This window comes from Phaseolus vulgaris, chromosome 11 (assembly GCF_051622355.1).
Source record: "Phaseolus vulgaris cultivar YP4 chromosome 11, ASM5162235v1, whole genome shotgun sequence".
Classification (NCBI taxonomy): Eukaryota; Viridiplantae; Streptophyta; class Magnoliopsida; order Fabales; family Fabaceae; genus Phaseolus; species Phaseolus vulgaris.
This window is the reverse complement of record NC_143508.1, coordinates 51,244,777-51,268,235: the sequence shown is the minus strand read 5'-3', so window position 1 is coordinate 51,268,235 and position 23,459 is coordinate 51,244,777. Positions and strand designations below refer to the sequence as shown.

The following is a 23,459-nucleotide window of genomic DNA, read 5'->3' as shown; positions in this document are numbered from 1 at the left end:
TTAATTTTTAATTTACAATTTTATTTTATGCTTTATTTTATAGCAGCATTATACATTTCAATTGCTAAGTTCTCTTTATGCATTAGTACTCATATTGACTTGAAATTATTTAGATATTTGAAAGATTTTAATGCTTTTAATAAGTCAAATGATATAGATAATTATCTAGATGTTTGAATGATTTGGATGGTTTTTTTAATAAATATGAAAACTTTTTACAAGTGAAAACGGGTAGAAAAATAAAAATAATTTGCATTTTTTTTCTAGTTTTTATGCGTCAGTCAAGACCACACAAATCATTATTAATCTTTAATTTGTTTTCTAACTTCCATTTTTGTGTGGGTCAGACCCACGCTAGTTTTTATTTTTATTTTTAGTTATTTCCAATTTTGCATTGACTAGACTTACACAAATTTTGATTTATTTTTTTTTATTTTTTTTGCGTTTTGCTTGGTCAACACATTCTGGCGTTTTCGATACATCTATGTCAGTCTGGCCAACGATATTTCATCTTCGTTTTTGTCGATCAGGCCGATGATATTTTTGTTTGTCTCACGTCGGCTTGACCCACACAAATTAACTATGCTTCCACGCTTTTCCGCTTCTTGGCCGACGCATAACATATATTTATTTGTGAGTTTTCTTTGATTTTTGACCATCTTTGGCCGTCAAAATGATGTTTCTGTTTTAGCTATTTCACCCTTTCAAACGAAGTGTTTTTTATCTGCCATATCCCCTAATATACAACAATAAGCAGTTCTTAATACATAACTCAACAGTCATGGTTGAAAAAATTGTAAGAGACAAGAAGTTCGAAGCTAGATAAGTTATTTTTATTGGCCGGAAGCTATAAAGACATATTTCTTCATTTATAAAAGTGTAAAAACACATCTTTATTTATCAAAAGTAAAGATCACAATATCATTTGTTCTACGCAATACAACACGAACATGTTGGCTCTTATGAAGTCGCATGTTGCAATGAAATCTCGGAATGGACTTTAAATGATAGACCTGAGTCACTTAATTTTTCTTCAATGATTTTGGATAACTTTTCTATCATAGAAGGAGAAAAGTAATTTATCCAATCTCCTATTTCACCCTTCCGAAAGAAGTGCTTCTTCTCTATAATATTGTTTATATATCCTGATTTGTTCACTTCCAAATCTTTCATAGTCTCAAATCTACATAGTTTGATTATGTTTTCAATCACTGTGTTACTCACTCCTTCTTGAGTGTTACTCACTCCTTCTTGAGTGATAGGAGAGTCCAAGAATTCTGCAATTCTTTTCACATGAAAAACTGTATCTTCTTTAAGATCTTCATACTTTAAGAACAAAACCTTGTTTGGTCTATCTATGCTTTCCTTCCAGTAACCTAACATATGACTCCACCATGGACCAAACACTGTTATCCCATTGCAATACTTTTCAAATGCTTCCTCGAAAGTTAATGCACGTGAAGACACTTTGGTAAAGAATTCCCATGTCGAAACAAAAGTATCAAATGGATTTCTACATATATAAATGATTTTGCAATTAGATTTTGTGATGGATTCAGGTAATGAAGGGAGTGGTACGTGAGTAGCAAGAACTCTTGGCTCACTCATGTTGGAGAGGGAAAGAATTTGGTCAGGCAAATCATGAGACAAGAAAAATTCAAGGCCGGACACAAGTTCATGAGGATTGGAAGAGAGTAATGGATGGTGGTCGAAAGAGGAAAAACGTTGATGGTTTACAATGACAAAAGCAAGGGCTTTCAACCATGTAGTACCTGATTTTGGAAAGCTGGCAACAAAAACATCATTGTCTTTTGCATCAAAATGTTTTTGAAAGTTGATCACTCCTTGAACATATAACGATGGGCACCAAAAGTCTTGAAATAGATTGAGATAGGGAGCTGCAAACAAACCCATCTCCTTCGGAAGGGAGAGGATAAGCTCATTTTCTTCATTTGCTTCTTTGTCACTTACGAAAGCCATTGGAGTAGGTAGAATAAGAATGGTGAGTGAAGAGTAGATGATGACATAGGTTAACAAGAGATAGCTTTTATAGAACTTTTTAAACTAATTTCTAAGATTTCCAGCTTTTTACTTGTATTAATTGTATTATTTTAGTTTTTCTGGGAGTTACTTTTTCTTCTTCTATCCTCGGTATATTCATAATCACAACCAAATATTTATTAAAAAAAATCTATAAAAAAAAATCAAATTAAAAGAAATAAAATTTTATTATATAAAATTGTGAATATATATAAATTTAATAATGCGAATAATATTATAAAATATTATGTATAATATTTTAATTTAAAAAAAAAACGTAAAATAGAATAATAATTTAAATATCTATAGAGAACATAATTTTTAAAAATTAACTAACTTTAACTTTTTATTGCAAGTACTGATATTTTATCGTAATTAATGGACCCTCACGTACACATAAGGCTATCCCTGGTTCGTACAACATAGTCCGCAAAATGCTAACGCTAAAAAAAAACTGACCACACAGGCAATATCTTAAAATCTCAAACAACCATTAACTAAACTTTTTGAAAATGTAAATTATATTTGGTCAAAAAATTAGTTAAAGAAAGTGGTGGCAGACATATAAATGATAGGTGGGGTAATTGAGAAAGAATGAACAACCCTTGACACTACTTAAAAAAAAATCAGCTATTTCCCATACTATTTTTATAAATTTTTGTGTTGTATATAAAATGTAACTATGGTAAATAGTCGTTGTATATGGTTATTTTTTTAAGTAGATTTTGTTAAATGTTAATTAATTCTCATCTAAATTGACCTATTCAATTATAATCCAGTAAGACAAATACATAAATTTAGAAAATTAAATTATATATATTGATAAAAATGTATTATAAACACTAATAGTTTATCTTTACCTATATTCCTATCTATCTATCTAATTCCTACACTATTCACTAGCTATCCTAGAGTTATAAAAATTTAGGAAATATGTGGATCAAGAATGTCTCACATATACTATGGCTTCTGAAGACATTGGTCGCTCATCCGTGAAGAATTGTATTACAAAATAAAGTTCACATAAATTAATGTTAAGATACATTTATGTTAAATAATTATAAAAATAATTTACCATTATGTTACCTGATCGCAATCACTTTTAAGGCCAAGTCTTACAATGGTAACCCTAAACGTAATAACCACATGATGAATTTTTACGTCAAGTGCTCCGCATTGTCAAAAGTAATAATTTGTCCTTAAGGACGGATATCGATCCCACAAGGAACAATTGACTATTCAAGTACAATATTCACTAAATATAAAACATAACAATAAAAAGTTGGTTTGAAGATTGTTATAATGGAAATAATTAACAAGAAAACAAATCAAAGATTAATTACTTCAATTGATGCCCGTATAAAAGTCATTTATATCGATTCCTTGCATATAAAATTCTTAAGAATGTTCCATACATATAGATCCCTCGCATATTTATATGAACAACTTAGGATCAAGCTCAGACGTTAATAGCAATTGACATTTCAAGTCTATTTCTAGTACTCAAATATGTTAAGTATTGTTATTTAGGTATGATCCGATCGGTCATCGGTCGTAGATGACGTCAGCAGCAGAGAACCACGTGGACCGCTCGCAGGGTGACACGTAGACCAGGTGGCAGAGAGGTCAGAGAGACGATCGCCGAGAGCTGTGATCGGTGGTCAGTCAACGAGTGACCACCGACAGATTAGGCGGCAGAGAGGTCAGGGGACAGATCATCCAGGACGGTGATCAGTGGTCAGTACCCCAGAGACCACCAGCAGACCAGTTCTCAGACTAACGCCTGGGAGCAGAATACGAGAGGTAGGTAGAGCACTGATCAGTCATCGGGTGCATAGTCATCGGGGTCTCGTGTTACACGCAGTTAAACTGGGACTAAGGTTCCCAGCGAGAGCGTTACGCATGGACCTCGCATGAGCACATCCCAGGGAATCATGCACGAGAGTGGCCTGAGGGAACTAGTAAACCAGTCAGTGATTGGTGATTCCCTTAACCCATTACGTGCGTGACACCGAGAAGGGTGAGCTGTATGTGCAGGGAGCAGCGTTTGGTGAGTGTGCCTAGACCAGCCACACCAGACGTTCTCCTAAGAGCATACGCTTACCCAGATAAGAGAAATATCCTAAGTTACTCCGCAAGGGCGTAACTTAGGCACACAAAGAGAAGCGCTAGAACCCTTATAGGAAGTGACGCGTGTGTGGTTAGATGTGAGTTGCAGGCCTCCACGTGTCATCCTCTGAGAGGGGCGCGGTCCAGACAAAAGAGCCCTCCGTACCACTAAAGGTACAGACAGGCGCAACCAAGCGCAGAGACGCGCAGACATGCACAGACTCTCACGCCCCCACTACTGATTCTGAAGGTACACTGTCTCTGAAAAGCACAACAGGGTTCTGACACATGCCAGAAAAGCATAACAGAATTCTGTTGTGCCCAGAAACAGAGAGAGATAAAAGAGAGAATCAGGGTGAGAGTGAAAGGGGGGAAAAAATAGAGAGCAAGAGTCTTACACACACACTGCTAAGTTTTCTCATCTTTGGTGGTTCTGTGGACTAACTTGATCGTCGGAGTGCAAACGGCCGCTAGAGGCGCCGTCTGTGTGTTTTGCAGGTCACGGTTGGAGATCCAAGAGAAGGTTCTGAGGGTGATTCTGTAGGAAACGCAGTCGCGAAGACGGGACAGAGTGTGCTACAGAGCGATTCCTCCACGATTCGAGTTACCGGCAGGATCAAGGTAGAACCCTAAAAATACTTCCTAGTCAGATTTAAGATCCTCAAACATGTCACAAATATTTAAAAGCAAAACAACAATATCAATAACCAATCAAGAACAAAATATTATATCATACTTAAATATCACCTCAATACATAAGAGTTTGAACAGATTACTCCCAATCCAAAGGGTAGAATTCACTACAAGAAAAACGCGAATTATCCGTATGTAAAATCAACATTACATACGGATCAAAATCCGTATGTAAATATTAGCACCATAAAATAAAATTACCAGTGAATGGATTCGAAGCCAGGTTCCTTCAGCAACCAAGTAAAATTTAACCACTACACTAAACAAATTCTTTAGTTTTATTATGATTTTTATTATACTTATTATTATTAATAATACTAACAATACTAACAATATTAATAATATTAATAATACTAAGAATATTAATAATACTAAGAATATTAATAATACTAACAATACTAATAATATTAATAATACTAACAATATTAATAATACTAACAATACTAACAATATTAATAATACTAACAATATTAATAATACTAACAATACTAACAATATTAATAATACTAACAATATTAATAATACTAACAATATTAATAATACTAAAAATATTAATAATACTAATAATAATAATAATACTAACAATATTAATGATACTAACAATATTAACATCACATTTAATTTATCTATAATCTACTTGAATCTAAACATAATTTATTATATTATCTATTACTATGAATCAAATTTAATATATGTCATACTCATAGTCATCATATTCCCTATTACATTAAAATCAACTATCATATTAATTATTATTTTACGATCATATTGACTTAATTAAGTTCATTATAGGTAGTTGGTTTTACTTGTGTGTTATATATAGTAAAGAATATTGTCAACAAACAATATTATCTTTTAACATAAAATGATGACTTTTACATTAACTATTAATTAAATCTCTAATACGGATTACTAGTTAGCATATCATTATAGTTTAAACTATATTAATTATTTCATAAATCTATGTAAAAAGTTGTTACTAAATAACCCTTTCTACTAATATATAAATCATAATGACAAAGTGATTAAATAATTTATAATTTAAAATATTTTAAAAATTATACATTATATCAATTTTAATCTATGTAAGTAAATATTTGAAAATAAGATTTTTTTTATCGACAAAGAATAAAAAAAATTAAACAAAACATTTTAAGGATATTTCAATCCTTATACAAGAATCTCAAATCAGAAAAGAAGTGTAAGATACAAGCACCTATATAGCCATCTAACAAAAACTTCACAACTACCTATAATAACCTATATTTGAAAATAAGATATCAAATAATTTTATATTAATATATATATATATATATATATATATATAATATGAAAGTAAATTTAAATTTAACCATGAGTTTTAAAAAATTAATGATTAAATAAAGAAATATATTAATCAATATATATATATATATATGTATTTATAGTATTAAAGTTATATTAATATTATATAATTTCTTCCTTTTTCTCTCTATCTATCTATATCTGGATAAAAGTAATATTACTCAAGTCAAATAAAACTACTATACACATACAATAAATATCTAAATGTATATTTATATCAAAATTAATATTAATAATATGAATATAATATTGATAATATGAATATAATATTAATAATATGAATATTAATACTAATAATATTAATAATAATATTAATAAATATTAATAATAATATGAATATTAATACTAATAATAATAATATTAATAATAATATTAATATGTATAAATTATATTAATATGTATAAGTATAATAAAAATGATAATATGACCAAAGAACTTGTCTGGTCTAGTGGTCAATGCTTCCCCGGGTCATTAGAAAGACTTGTGTTTGAATCCTGGCTGCTGCAGTTTGCTTGTAACATTATTATGGGGCTTTGTTTTGAGTCCTATGCTGCAGTTTGCTTGTAACATTATATGGGGCTCGGGTTCGAGTCCCGTGCAAAATGCCTTTAGGATTAATAATAGTGATCATAAATAATAATTTGTAATAATGAAATTTTTTTTTTTTTTTTTTACATTACATACGGATAAATCCGTATGTAATATCCGTATGTAAACCTGTTTTATATACGGATTTTGGGTCTTACATACGGATTTTGGGTCTTACATACGGATTTTGACTGTATGTAATTCTAATTTTTCTTGTAGTGATTAGCCACACATATTTCTAGCACCTTCCATTCTCCCAATTGGTTACAATTCACTCAATGGTGTTTTCCTCCCAATCTGACACACTAGGATTGTGCCTATAGCCCCTTATTTAACCAAATTTTCTAGGGTTAGGTGACTTCCTGTGTTGCGCTTTGGGCTTGTTCATAAAAACACAAAAGTAGCCCAATTAATCTTATGCATTCTTGCTGTTGAGTTGGACTCTTTTCTCTCTTTTGTGCGTTATGGACCTTCCAACTTTCTCCTTTTAGCATATATCATTATTCTTTAGTCAAATCTCCATTTCAGCTTAAGGAACTTTGGAGGTTACCCAAGACCAGACCTTCAATTGAGCCATGAAAAAGATTTCGGAATGATCAATCACTCCTCCCTTAAAAATGTGCTTATTCCGATGTCGCCAAATCTCACTTACCAAAGCAATCCAGACATTTCTAGAAACTAAATTAGTAGATGTTGGAGCACCATACAAATTAAAATACAAATGTGAGGTAGAAACAAGATGGTCAACCGAGTTCAACCCTAACCAAGCATAGCAAAGATTCTAAACAAGCCAAATAATTATGCATTCAAAAACCAAATGGCTTGTTGTCTCCTCTTTCACCCTGCAAAGGCAACATATAATGCTATCAACCACGACCCCACGTCTTGCCAAGTTAACCTCGGTAACAATCTTATTTTCCAGAACCCTCCAAGCAGTGATATGGGCTAATGGCAAAACCTTAATCTTCCAAAAAGAGTTATACAAACTCGTGGGATCCCCATCTAAGGAGATTATTGTTAGTGAAGAATATGAGTGTGGATGGGTGTGAATGGAGGAAATTTGTGAGAAAAGGGTGGGTGCAGGATATGAGTGTGGATGAAGGAGATGAGTGAGAAGAAATTTATATAAAAAGTAAGAGAAAAAAATTTATGAATGAGAAGATTTGTCATCTTTAGATCTGAACCTTTAGATTAAAAATAATTTACTATTCATATTCATTGTTACACATGTGCACAAATTTATAAAATAAAGTTGATGGTAAAACAAATAAATTAAAGATGACCTTAAATATAACATTGTCCTCTTAATGAACCCTAAAATAAATATTTTTTTAAATTAAAAATTAAACCATATTTAATATTATTATATTATTATAGACTCAGCTAACTAACTTTAATATCTTTTTAAAAAAATATAATTATTATTAAAACATATTTAATATTATCAAAATCAACCAAATCCTTCTCTAATATCACTACAAGAAAATCATGAAATAGAAACCAATTTTTAGAAACCAAAATAATTAGTTGCAATAGTAACTAAATTAGACACCATTTTAGAAACTAAAAAGAAATTTGGTTTCTAAATTAGTTTCTATTATTTTCTATTATTGTTAAATAGTTTTTAAATTGGTATCTAATTAGCAACCAATGTTTTTGTTACCAAATTTAGAAACTAAATAATTGGTAGTTAAAACCTTAGTTGCTAATTAGATACCAATTTAGAAACTATTTAACAATAATAGAAAATAATAGAAACTAATTTAGAAACCAATTTTTTTTTTAGTTTCTAAAATAGTCTCTATTTTAGTTCCTATTGTAACTAATTATTTTGGTCTCTAAAAATTGGTTTCTATTTCATGATTTTCTTGTAGTGTATCTTATTTTTAAAATATATTTAATATTATTAGAACGATAAGAATTCTAATATTTTTTTAAAATATTTATATTATTAAAAGATATTTAATATTATTAGACTTAGTTAGAGGCTAACTCTAATTTTTTAATATTAAAATATACTTAATATTATTAGAATTGGTTATTTTTTAAAAATATTTTTATATATCGTTAAAATTTATAATAATTTTATGCATATATATTACTTAAAAAAATATAAATATTTGGCGATACATTATAATCAATTTAGTCAACTCTAATCATATCTTATATTGATTCAACTCTAATCATATCTTATATTGATTGATGTTAAATTTGAAAAACTATTTTCGTGTTTTATTATGATAGAGTGTTTTCTTATGATAGAGTTAATCTAGTCGACTCTAATAATATTTTATATTAATCAAAACTAAATTTAAAGGGTTAGCTTTTTAATAGTAGTGTCGATTTAGTCAACTTTAATAATATCCTATATTGATTGATGTTAAATTTTGGAAAACTATATTTTTGTTTGGTGTTAGTATAAAGTTCCTATTTATAATTAACTATTATTTTCATAATTGTTATTAATTCTAAAGTAAGGATCCTTAATCTCTTAGTATCTTTGTTGAATTGACTTGATGTATAATGTGATTTTGTTATTTTAAAAGCACTAACGTGAAGGCTTGCCAAAATTAAAATAAAGAAAAATATCATGTTTACAATCCTCAGCCATTGCTATCCAATTATTCATGTCTTATTTTCCAATAAATGTATTAATCATACATAGCAGTTGGTGACTTATATTAGTGGTTTACTAAGCAAATGTACTTATTAATCATTCATAGCAGTTGGTGACTTATATTAGTTGTTTACTATTTAAGCAAATATACTAATTAAAGAAGTTGACAAGTCACCACTACTATAAAATGACAATTATTATTATTACCCGAACAACCACTATTCTTAAATTTTGTACTGTTAAATCATATGTAAAAAAAGTGTATAAGATTTATTTTCAATATGTGATGCAGGGTTGTATAAGAAAATGATGAAAAATTGATAAGAAGAAGAGATGTTTTTTATTCTCTTAGGTGTACATCATTCCATGTATAGGAAATACATAGGAGTTTCTCTCTTCAAGTTATAATTAGATAGGAATACTAATAATGAGATTCTATCATTATTAAATTAATTGTATATAATTAGATATAATATCGTATAATATTGTATACAATAATTACATATAATTTAATAATTATTATTTTCTTAATAGGTTGTTTATATATTTTTTTATTAGAAAATAATTAAATAATAGGAGTAATTCTTATATAACTCAATTCTTATAAGTTAAAATTCATCATCTCGCATAAAAACGCTTGCACATCTAACCTTTGTTAATTTTAAAATAAATCTCATAAAGACAAGTGGTTTGAGACACTAATTAAAAAAAAAAAAGATATTAATTTTATATTTGTAATTACTTACCATCCAAACTTTCAGTTCTACTATCGAGAAAATTTCATGATGTTATTATTCCATTTTTAAAAATGTTCTTATTCATTTGTTTTCTACATTTCTTCTTCTACATAAACCATATTACAACCAATAGCTTTCTACTATCGGTAATTTTTTTAATTAAATAATGCTTTATTTCATAAACCATATTGCAACCAATGGCTTTCTACTATCAGTAGTTTTTTTAATTAAATAATGCTTTATTACATGGTTTCTGATTAATATAAAAAAGATGTCTGTAAAACTATTTATACTGTTCTAAACCCAGGTTAAAGCATGTACTGAATTAACGGAAAAGGTTTGTTTTTTTTCTATGGGTGGATGTAAAAGAAACTGTAATATACAACGCTGAGCAATCCTTAACACATAATATCATTTGTTCTACACAATATAACATGAACTGACTCTTATGAAATCTCATATTGAATTGGAATCTAGGAATATACTTTAAATGATAGACCCGAGTCACCTAATTTTTCTTCAACGATTTTAGATAACTTCTCTATCATAGAAGGAGAAAAGTAATTTATCCAATCTCCTATTTCACCCTTCCGAAAGAAGTGTTTCTTCTCTGCAATATTGTATATATATCCTGATTTGTTCACTTCCAAATTCTTCATCGTCTCAAATCTACATAGTTTGATTATGTTTTCAATCACTGTGGTACTCTCTCTTCCTTGAGTGATGGGAGAGTCCAAGAACTCTGCAATTTTTTTCACATGAAATATTGTATCCTCTTTAAGATCTTCATACTTCAAGAACAAAACTTTGTCTGGTCTATTTTTGCTCTCCTTCCAGTAACCTAACATATGACTCCACCATGGACCAAACAGCGTTATCCCATTACAATACTTTTCAAATGCTTCTTCCAATGTTAATTCAGATGAAGACAATTTCAAATTAGTAAAGAACTCCCATGCCGAGACAAAAACATCAAATGGATTTCTACATATATAAATGATCTTGAAATTGGATTTTGTGATGGATTGAGGTAATGAAGGGAATGGTAAGTGAGTAGAAAGAAGTCTTGGCACACTCATGTTGGAGAGGGAAAGAATTTGGTCATGCAAATCATAAGAATACATAAATTCAGGGGAGTGTACAAGTTCATGAGGATTGGAAGAGAGTAATGGATGGTTGTCGAAAGAAGAAAAACGTTGATGGTTTGCAATGGCAAAAGTAAGAGCTTTCAACCAGGTAGTACCTGACTTTGGAATGCTGGCAACAAAAACATCATTGTCTTTTGCATCAAAATGCTTTTGAAACTTGTTCACTCCTTCAACATAATATGTTGGGCACCAAAAATCTTGAAATAGATGGAGATAGGGAGCTGCACCCAAACCACTTTCCTTGGGAAGGGAGAGAATGAACTCATTTTCTTCATTTGCTTGTTTGTGACTTTCCAAAGCCATTGGAGTAGCTTCAATATGAATGGTGAGTGAAGACTACAATTGGATGATAGCTTTTATAGAATTGTTTAACTAATTTCTAGATTTCCTGGTTTTTACTTGTATTTCAGTATTTAGTTTGTTCAGAGTTACTTTTTCTTCTTCCATCCTCGGTATATTCATAATCATAATGTAAAATAAAATAATAATTTGAGAAAACATTTATAAAATGGGAGACATAATAATGAATAACACTATTTGATAAGTGGGAGACATAATCGATAAGTGGGGTAAATGATAAGTGGTTGGGAGACATATAATCGATAAATGGGGTAAATGAGAAATAATAATGAAGAACACAATCTAGTGCTGTGGGGGCAACATAACAGACTAACAAAATGTCATGAAATCATTTATCACATTAATCATGAAATCCTCACTGTTAATAATATAAATAAAGTGAAATATTATTTTAAAATACTATTTATGTGAGAAAAGAATTGGAAAATTAGTTAAAATTTTGGAGATAGTTTATTATAATAAATATTATTAATAAAATAAGAGTTATAGCCTTCTCCAAAGGAAAGAGAAAATAAAACCTATAATTCTCTCCATTGTCAAAACCACCATTTTATTTTTTAAAGAAAACGAAAGTCATAGTCCCCTTGTTAACCCATCTAGCCAATGAAGATATCATTTTTGTGCTTTCAATTCATCAAACCAATTTCATAAGTCCGAGAAAATAAACTTGTAGCTCATTTATGTTCAATACTAGAAATTTAATAGGAATTTACAAAAGAAAAGCCACGTAGCCCACCCCAACATATGGAGAAAAGTCACCACCTAATAAAAGAAACTAAAGCACTAATACAATCTGCCACAACTTAAACCAACAGGTTCAACACCCCAAACAAATAAAATAATAATCACTAAAACGTAAAACCTATCCCAACTTTACATACCGTCAACACACCACCCAACCAAACCACTAAAAAAAGAAGATAAAGTCCTATCTACCTAAAACAAAAACATACAACTTAAAATGAATTAAGACAAATCAAGGGAGCAAGACATAGTCAGAGAATGAGAAGCAAGTAGAGAGAACTTTAGAAGTAACCCAACATCAAACTTTCAACTAGACCAAAGAGAAGATTTTAGAATGATTCACCACTGCACCATTGAAGATGACCTTATTCCTATGACTCTGAATCTCCCTAACCATCGAGATCCACACACTCCCCAAAACTAAGTTGATAGACTCAGGTGCATTACAAATAGAAAATTGAATGAAATGTGAAAGGGGATCAATAAGAGCAACCAACAACAACCCTAACCAAGAGAAGCACTGTGTCTAGTCAAATTAACTTTAGTAGCAATCTTTTTTTCTAGCACCCTCTAAGCCATAACCTGGGTCGTAGGCAAAGCCTTAATGTTCCAAAATAAATTGTAATAACTCAATAGCACCCCATCAATTTCTCCCCTTAATAAACCAAGAAAAATTAACCAAGAACTCAATAGATGCACCACCTTTCCAAGACCAGTTGTCATCAATACTCGAGACAAGACTCATCCCATGTACCTCCTGACTCAAATCCAAGTCCCTTTGGTTACCAAAGAAGCTTCAACCACTACACCAAACAAATCTTTTTGTCATATTATGATTTTTATTATACTTATTATTATTAATATCATTTATATTACTAAAATTATTAACTATTGTTAATATTGTTAATAATATAAATATTAATAATATTAATATTATTAAAATTATTAATACTATTAAATATTATTAATATTATAAACATTATAAATTTATTATTATTAAAAATATTATTAAATATTATTAAGTATTGTTAATATTATTAAATATTATTAATATTTTAAATATTATTAATATTTTAAATATTATTAATATTTTAAATATTATTAATATTTTAAATATTATTAATATTATAAATATTAATAATATTATTAAATTATTAATATTAATATTAATATTACACTACAAGAAAATCATGAAATATAAACCAATTTGTAGAAACCAAAATAATTAGTTGCAATAGTAACTAAATTAGAGACCATTTTAGAAACTAAAAAGAAATTTGGTTTCTAAATTAGTTTCTATTAGTTTATATTATTGTTAAATAGTTTCTAAATTGGTATCTAATTAGCAACCAAGGTTTTTGCTACCAAATTTAGAAACTAAATAATTGGTAGCTAAAACCTTAGTTGCTAATTAGATACCAATTTAGAAACTATTTAACAATAATAGAAAATAATAGAAACTAATTTAGAAACCATTATTTTTTTTAGTTTCTAGAATGGTCTCTATTTTAGTTCCTATTGTAACTAATTATTTTGGTCTCTAAAAATTGGTTTCTATTTCATGATTTTCTTGTAGTGTTATCACTAATATCAATATTATTATTATAATTATTAAAAATATTTAATCCAAATCCGTATATAAAAATCCGTATGTAATGCTAACTTTACATACGGATTCAGATCCGTATATAAAAATCCATATGTAATGCTGACTTTACATACGAATCCAAATCCATATAGAATGTTAACTTTACATACAGATCCAGATCCGTATCTAATGCTGACTTTACATACGGATCCAAATCCGTATGTAAAAATCCGTATGTAACGTCAATTTACATACAGATTCAAATCCGTATGTAAAATCCGTATGTAATGTTAAATTTACATACGAATTTAAATCCATATGCAATAATTGGTATGTAAATAACAATTTTCTTGTAGTGAATACTTTGTTTAGTCTAGTTATGCTCTCTTCCCAGTAACCTAACATATGACTCCACCATGCACCAAACGCGGTTATTCCATTGCAATACTTTTCAAATGCTTCCTCGAATGTAAAAGTAGATGAAGACACTAACTTCATTTTGGTAAAGAATTCTCATGCCGAAACAAAAGTATCAAATAGATTTCTACATATATAAATGATCTTGCAATTGGATTTTGTGATGGATTCAGACAATGAAGGGAATGGTAAGTGAGTACCAAGTACTCTTGGCTCACTCATGTTGGAGAGGGAAATAATTTTGTCATGCAAATCATGAGACAAGATAAATTCAGGGAATGACACAAGTTGATGAGGATTGGAAAAGAGTAATGGATGGTGGTCGAAAGAGGGAAAACGTTGATGGTTTACAATGGCAAAAGCAAGGGCTTTCAACCATGTAGTACCTGATTTTGGAAAGCTGGCAACGAAAACATCATTGTTTTTTGCATCAAATTGATTTTGAAAGTTGTTCACTCCTTCAACATAAATTGTTGGGCACCAAAAATGTTGAAATAGATGAAGATAGGGAGCTACACCCAAACCACTCTCCTTGGGAAGGGAGATGATTAGGTCATTTTCTTCATTTGCTTGTTTGTGACTTGCCAAAGCCTAGAGTAGCTTGAATATGAATGGTGAGTGAAGAGTAGAATGGTGGTTAGCACGAGATAGCTTTTATAGAAGTTTTTTTAGCAAATTTCTAGATTCCAGACTCTTTACTTGTACTGCAGTATTTAGTTTGTTCGGATTCCAAAAACTAAACTGTTTTGAAAATGAAAATTGAATATTGTCCAATTAGTTAAAAAAAAAGGGGTGGGGACATATAATTGACAGGTGTGTAAATGACAAATAATGAAGAAGACAAGCTAATTCAACAAGCTAATGTTTACGGATACTAAATAAAATTATTAAATAAAAAATAAATTTAGAAATAAAAAATAATTATTAGTTACTATATGATTAAATTAGAGACTATTTTAGATACTAAATTTTTTTTTTAAATTAGTACTATTGTTAAATAGTTTTCAAATTGATATCTAATTCGCTACTAAGGATTTAACTACCAATCATTTAAATTCTAAATTTGATAGCAAAAACTTTGATAGTTAATTAGATATAAATTTAGAAATTATTAAAAAATAATAAAAACTAATTTAGAAATCGACTTTTTTTTAATTTCTAAAATAATATAACAACTAATTATTATTTTTTTTAAAATTAATTTCTATACAATGATTTTAGTAGGTGGTGAAACTAACATGTCCGAAATCATTTATGAAAGTAATAAGAAAATCTCACTATTAATAATATAATAAAGTAAAATATTATTTTAAAATACTATTTAGGTGTGAAATCAATCTGGATGTGTTCGATGCTAAGCATTGAAAAAATTAATTTAATATCATTATCTTCTGGTGGATGCTTAGTCAATGTAAAAAATAATAATAATTTGTTTTGTTTAGGTGGGTGTGGCCAAAGCATAAATATTGTATGAAAAAAATTATATTTGTAAGATACATGTGCTCTCTTGGTTGTATTGTGCAATTATATTTGTAAGATACAGGTGCTTTTTTTTTTATTGTGTAATTATATTTGTAATACATGTACTCTCTTTTTGGTATTGTGTGATTATATTTGTAATACATGTGCTCTCTTCTTTGTATTGTGTAATTATGTTTGTAAGATATGTAAATGTTAATAAATAAAATTTTGTGTTTAATAGATATGATGGGAGAAATTAGAAGATTTGTTGTTATATTTTGAAAAAAAAATGTAAAATATTTAAGAAACAAGTTTCTTTAATTTCATATTTAATTGAAATTTGGGTTCAAAGGTGGGAAAACATATTTTAAAACTTAAAAAAGGTACATCATTAATGTTGTTTTGAAATATAGATCCTAATTCTAGATTGGGTAATGGGACAAGATTACTATGTCATGACTTCTACATGAACATGTTTGATGTGAGTTGATTTTAGATTGTACATTTTAAAAGTTTCACTTTTGCTTAGAATATTTGAGATTATAATTTATGGTGAGAACCCAAAAAAGATTTCCACTAGACACAAACTTAACAAAGTGATTAAGTAAGTGTGAAGGTTCACTTCAGAAGGGCAAAGAGAAAAACACAATGATAAGGTGGATATGATGCAAGGAGCGGAATTAAGACAATGGAACCAACAAAGAAAACACACAAAGCAAGGAGCACAATAAAAGAGAAGATGATAAAGATGGAGAGCTAAATGGATGGCGCAACTTAAAAAGAAAATAAAAGGAGGAAAGGGATGCAAAGAGCTCATGGAGTAGAAGGGAATTCACGCGACTTGGAGCAGAGGGACTCCAAGGTAAGTGATGCAAGAGCTGCCACTTGAGATATCACCCACCCAAGATAAGACCCAGATAAAAACTAGAGTACTCAGACTGACAATTTCACTCAACCAGAGTTTTCTTACTTCAAATTTCAATTTGTCTAATACATGAGGCAAGACACTCTATTTATAAGATAGAGTGTCTTGGAGAACAAGAAAGAGGGGTAGGGGTGTCATTTGTGAGAAGCCTTCTAGAAGGTAGGTCAAAGAAGCCCTAAACCTAGAAGGACTTGTCATGAAAGGTGGGCTTGGCACAAACCCAAATTACTAAGCACACTTTACTCTAGTTTATTCTTCTATTTACACCCCAAAGTGAGTCCAATTTATTTACATGACTTCTCTTATGAAAAGACAAGAATGAAGAACTTTGTATATTCTGGTTTATAGCTTATTCTTCTTCTGCTGATGCTTTCTCGAGGTTTGGTGGAGCCTGACTTTGTATACTAAGATGATTGACCTTTTGGTGAAGTGCTTGATGTGTCCTTAGCCATCTGCTGGTTGTTGTGGTTTGTATATATCATGCCTCCCCAGATTGGAAAGAATTCGTCTTCAAATTTAGAACTCCTGCAAATAACATAGTTAGTTTTTTCACTCGATTTATATATGTGAGTGGTGAAGCAAACTTATGTTCATTGATTTTTTGGAGTTTCTGTGGAATGGTTCTACTTACATGTAATGTTTGTACAGAATGTGTAGGATCAAAGGAAATTTGGTGTGAAAAACTTCTTATAAGGTGTAAACCTTTAGAAGGACTATTAATGGTAATAATTATTTGTCATAATTATTATTTTCATGAAATCATTTATCATAATAATTATTAATGATATAATAAAATGAAATATTATTTTTTAATCAATAACAAATAAATTATAAAAAAGATATATCTCAACCCATATACAACACTCATCTCTAAGTTACAAACCAAAAAGTACAATAAACACATATAGGTCTAGGCTTATTTAACACTCCCTATCTTATTTTAACATAACAATAATAAAGTGAAATATTACTTTAAAGTACTATTTATATGAAAAAAGAATTGGAAAATTAATTAAGTTTTGGAGATAAATTATTACAATAAATATTATTATTAAAATACGAGTTATAGTCTTCTTCACACAAATGAGAGAAAATAAAACCTATAACTCTCTCCATTGTCAAACCAATTTTACTTTTAACAAAAATAAAAGTCATGGTTCCCTTGTTAACACATCTAGCCAATTGTTTTAGACTTAGGACATGGAAGGGAAGATGTTTCTCGTTAGCAGGTAGAGTATGTTTAATTAAATCAGTCCACTAGTACAAAAGTTTAAAACGACAACCCATTATTTAATGCTGTTTTAGGATTAGACACTGTCTTTCAAAACGTGGTGACATTTTTGAAATTAACTTGATTTAAGAATACGACTATTACCCGCCTTCTTAAATCATATTTTACCCTAATTCTGAAGTGCGCCACTTACGCTTTCATAGTTTCTTTCTTCTTGGAGCTTCGCGTTTTCTCTCTATTTTTGCTCTGGTGTTCCTATTTTCTTATGCGGGTTTCATTGCGTTCTCGTGCCATTGTAAGTTCGTTTCAATCAACTCTCTTTCTTCTTCACCAATGGTTTATAATTTTTTTTTCATTTCATTTATTTGTTTGTTTTCTTGCATTGGCAAAAAGTTCTCTAACGCTTCGTTTTCTCTTATGTTTTTGCTCTCGTGCTTCCTCTCGTCTTCTGCGACCCTTCACTCTCTTCTTCGTGCCATTGTAATTACGTTTCGAGCTCTCTTTCTTTTAAACCATTGGTTTATATATTTGTTTCGTTTCTCTTATTTGTTTGTTATCTTGTATTGGCGAAGGTCACCACTGCTTCGTTGCTGTTGCCTTCGCTGTTGCTGCCTTAGGGTTTAAAGTTTTACTTTTAAAAAAAAAAATAAATAAGAATGCGGCTATTTACCATAGTTGCATTTATAAATGGTATTTAAGAATGCGGCTAAATAGTTGCCTTCTTATCTCTTGTATTTACGACTACGTGTACAACAAATGCGGCTATAAAGTCACATTCTTAAATAAAAAATAGTCATTGTCTTTTAATATTTCTGCACCAGTGGTCTTTACTATCATACCCCTCTTTTACCTGTTGTTCTTTAAAGCTCTGCATCAGTATGTAACAAAATCACTAGTATACAAAGGAGATTCCTCTGGGCCTGGGGAAGTGACCACAAATGTATTTATTGGGTTAAATGGGAGAATGTATGTAAGCCCATGGAGGAAGGAGAATTGGGGATCAAAGATGTTAGAAAGTTTAATAATGCTCTTTTGGAGAAATGGAAATGGAGGTTGTTGAGCGAGAAAAAAGGGAAATGGAAAGACATTCTTGAATCTAAATATTACACTGGAATAGGAAGAAATCAAGCCTATACAAAATACCAATCCTAGTGGTGGGGAGATTTATCTAAGGTATATGGTGAGGGAGAAGGAGATGGATGGTTCCAAGAATCTATAGCTTGGAAAATTGGTTTTGGGGACAAAGTCAGATTTTGGGAGGATGCATGGGTTGAGCCCCATAAAATTAGTCTCTTGTATCCTAGGTTGTATTCCTTGTCTCTGGATCAAAGGGAAACGATGGATGAGGTTGGTACATGTAGTATTTCAATTCAACCACATTTACTAGATCTCTAAGAAAGTGAAATCTCACTGCAATGTGCTTACTGCGCCCATGAAAGAAAATATTTTTGGACAACTGAATAGTGGAGTTGTTATCACATAGAATTGTGATTGCTTCCTTTCTTTCAATCCCAAAATGTTCTAAAATTCTGTGAAGCCAAATGCATTGACAGGCACATGTCGCTGTAGCTATGTACTCTTCCTCTGTAGTTGATAAGCTAACCACTGATTGCTTTTTTGAAGCCCATGATACAACCCCTGGTCCTATTATGAATACTGCTTTAGAAGTTGTTCGTCTGTCATCCAAGTCCCCAACATAGTTATTGTCACTATAGGATGTGATTTCGACCCTTTTGATATAAAATATTGTATTCAATGTACCTTTTAAGTACTTCAGAATACGTTTTATAGCATCCCAATGTGATGCCTTTGAAGTAGCCATGTATATGCTGATTAGGCTCACTCCGAACATTAGGTATTGCCGGGTGACTGTTAGGTACATGACACTACCAACAACTTGTTTAAATTTTGTGGCATCAACTGATATGTTCCTTCATCATCTTTAGATAGTGCAGTGGCTGACGCAATTGGATTGCGAAGAAAGTTACATTATGTCACGTTGAACTGAGCTAACATCTCACGAGCATAACGTCTTTGGTAGATGAAAATTCCCACATCACTTTGTATAACTTCAATTCCCAAGAAGTACCTCATTCTTCCCAAATTTGTCATGTCAAATTCTAGTTGCATCGACTTCTTGAAGTCCTCACACATTTGACGACTATTTATAGTGAAAATTATGTCATCAACATATAGGCTGACGATTACAATATTACCACAAATTCTTTTAATGAATAGGGTGTGTTCACTAAGGCATCGATCAAAGTGTTCTTTGGAAAAATATGCTTCAATCTTGCTATACCAAGCTCGTGAAACTTGTTTAATCCCATAAAGAGCTTTTTTGAGCCGATACACTTGATTTTCTTTGCCTTTTTTGATAAATCTTTCAGGTTGTTGGAAAAACAATTCTTCTTAAAGTTCACCATGTAAGAAAGCATTTTTTACGTCAAGCTGGAAGACTTCCTGTGTGCTTTAAGCTGCCAAGGCTAGTAAGATTCGCACCGTATCAAGTCAAGCAATTGGGGCAAAGACCTCTGTATAGTCGATTCTGAACCTCTGAGCGTAACCTATGGCCACCAATTTGGCCTTATATTTCTCGATCTGACCACTTTCATTGAGTTTGGTCTTAAATATCCACTTCACTCCAATAGGCGTAATTCCTTTTGGAAGATCCATGACTTCCCAGGTGTGGTTTTTTTCTATTGTGTTGATTTCACCGTACATTGCATCTCTCCATTTTGGATTTGTGTGGGCTTCTTCAAATGAGGGAGTATCTTCATATTCATCATGGCTAGTAAACTCTCTTCCTCTTCTACTATTGAGAGTTTAGTTTCATAGTCGGTCATCCATGCAGGTGGTCGCCTGTGTCTTGTTGCCCTCCTTTCAGCTAAAGGATGATGAGATTCTGAGTCTGAATCAAAATTGATCAGTGGTTTTGAACTAGTGTGATGACTTACTGGAACATGTGGGGTAGAGTCTACTGATGTATCTTCTAGAACTGGGGGTTCACCTTCTCGAGTATTAAGTGTATCATCCATGCACTCCTTTATATTGGCATGCCAGTTCTAGCTTTTGTCCTCCTCAAACACTACATCCCTGCTTATGATGACTTTATTGTTAATAGGATTGTATAGTTTTTAAGCTTTTAATTCTTCACTTAACCCTATAAGTATACACGATTGAATTTTATCATCTAATTTGCTCCTCTTCTGATCTGGAATATGAATGTGACCAATGCAACCTAATATTCGAAAGTAGCTCACATTGGCTTGACACCACTCCAAAGTTCTTCTAGAGTTTGGTGATCTATTGCAAATGATGGGTTTCAATTCTGGACATGAACACACCACCATACAGCATCAGGCCAGTACAATTTTGGAAAACATTTCTAATGTAAAACTGCCATGACTGCATTCAGAATAGTGTGATTCTTTCTCTCTGCAACCCCGTTTTGTTGTGGAGTGTAAGCTGTGATCTTTTGTCTTGAAATCCCTTGATCATTGTAGTAATTTTCAAACTCCTCAGATGTAAATTCACCACCTCTATCAGTTCTTAGACAGATAATGGAAAAGTTGGCTTCTTTTTCTACACGAGCTTTGAAACTTTTGAATGCATTAAATGTTTCAGATTTTGAATGTAGAAAGTAAACCCATGTCTTAAAAGAATAATCATCAATAAAACTCAAAATGTACCTTTTGTTGCTGTGAGACGAGGGCGAAATGAGACCACACACATCAGCATGAATTAGTTGGAGTTTCCTCAAGGCTCTCCAAGAACTTTGTCTCGATATAGTGTCCCTATGTTTTTTTCCAGTGATACACGAGGTACATATTTCGTTGGGAGACTTTAGAGGAGGTAGACCGATTATCAAATGCTTGTTGACAAGTGTGCAAAGTCCTCATATGACCAAACCTTTTATGCCAAAGTTGCGCTTTTTGTTCTAAAACTTCACTTACAAGAAGGCATTGTTGTTTGCATTACACATAGATATAATCCGTATGTAACACTCTTTGTTATTTTTTAATTAAATTTAAAATAAGTTACATACAAATTTAATCCGCTTGTAACAATTTTTTTTAATTAAATTTTTAATATATTATATACAGATATATTCCGTAGGTAACATTTTTTGTTATATTTTAATTAAATTTGAAATAAGTTACATACAGATTTAATTCGTATGTAATAGTTTTTTTAAAATTAAATTTTTAATACATTACATATGAATATAATCCGTATGTAAGATTTTTTATTTATTTTTTAATTAAAGTTAAAATAAATTACATATGAATTATATCTGTATGTAACAGTTTTTTTAATTAAATTTTTAAATACCTTACATACGGATTATATCTGTATGTAATAATTTCTATTTTTTGAATTAAATTTTAAATATCTTTCATATGGATTAAAATCTGTATGTAAATATTCATATGTAACATTCACTTTAGATACGGATTTTTATCCATATGTAATAATTGGTATGTAATTTTAGATTTTTTTTTTTTGTGAATTGAATTTTTAAGGGTGACATTTTAGAATTCATAAACAAAGCTGAACCAATTAAATTATAGAACATAGATAAACAGATAGGATAACATGTGGCGGAGATGAGGATGAGATAATAAGTTAAATTAGTTAATACCAAAAACTGACCATAAATTTAATGTTTATCATAAAAACTCAAACAGCCAAAAACTAAACTTTTTGAAAATGCAAACTAAATCTGGTCCAAAAACTAAACTTTTTATTATTATTATTATTATTATTATTATTATTATTATTATTATTACTATTATTATTATTAATTGAATGAGACAAAAATGCAAACAGACATATAATTGATAGGTGGGGTAAATGAGAAATAATGAACAACACCTGCAATGGGGACACCAAGCTAATGCTCACACACTCTTTTTTTTTTCTTTTTATTGATAAAAAATGAATAAATTAAATAAAATATTTATAAGATGTTATGTTAACATTAGATATATATGTTTCTTTCAAATAAAAAAATACATCTTCTTCAACTAACATATATTTTTATAATATAATTAAAGAAACATGTAACAGCTATATTTGATGAGAACAGTTCAGAGAATAACATGGTCATGAAATCATTCATCACAGAAAAGTCTAACTATTAATAATATAATAAAGGAAAATATTACCTTAAAATACTATTTATATGAGAAAAGAATTGGAAAATTAGTTAAATTTTGGAGATAGATTATTACAATAATGATTATTATTAAAATAAGAGTTATAGTCTTTTTTACATAAATGAAAGAGAAAATAAAACCTATAAGTCCATTGTAAAACAATTTTTTTTAAAGAAAATAAAAGTCATGGTCCACTTGTTAACACGTCTAGCCAACGAAGAAGATAGATTTTGTGCTTTCTCTTCATCAAACCAATTCATAGCTCCAAGAAAATAAACGTGTATTATTATAATTG

General features: G+C 30.2%; 1 protein-coding gene and 2 pseudogenes across 2 annotated transcripts; all 3 read right to left on the bottom strand.

Moving 5' to 3' along the window:
* Positions 1-868: 868 nt before the first annotated feature.
* LOC137821447 (cytosolic sulfotransferase 15) lies at positions 869-2,008 on the bottom strand. Its single transcript, XM_068626044.2, has one exon. The coding sequence runs from the start codon at positions 1,978-1,980 to the stop codon at positions 961-963; it is 1,020 nt and encodes a 339-aa protein (XP_068482145.2). The 5' UTR covers positions 1,981-2,008; the 3' UTR covers positions 869-960.
* Positions 2,009-10,508: 8,500 nt separating this feature from the next.
* Positions 10,509-11,651, bottom strand: LOC137831274 (cytosolic sulfotransferase 15 pseudogene; annotated as a pseudogene). Its single transcript, XR_016517781.1, has one exon. The product of XR_016517781.1 is annotated as a cytosolic sulfotransferase 15 pseudogene (transcript).
* A 694-nt stretch (positions 11,652-12,345) lies between these two features.
* Positions 12,346-19,824, bottom strand: LOC137809743 (cytosolic sulfotransferase 15-like; annotated as a pseudogene).
* Positions 19,825-23,459: the final 3,635 nt, after the last annotated feature.

Coding starts and splice junctions, on each gene's coding strand:
- LOC137821447 (XM_068626044.2), bottom strand. CDS start 1,980: ATGGCTTTCGTAAGTGACAAAGAAGCAAATGAAGAAAATGAGCTTATC.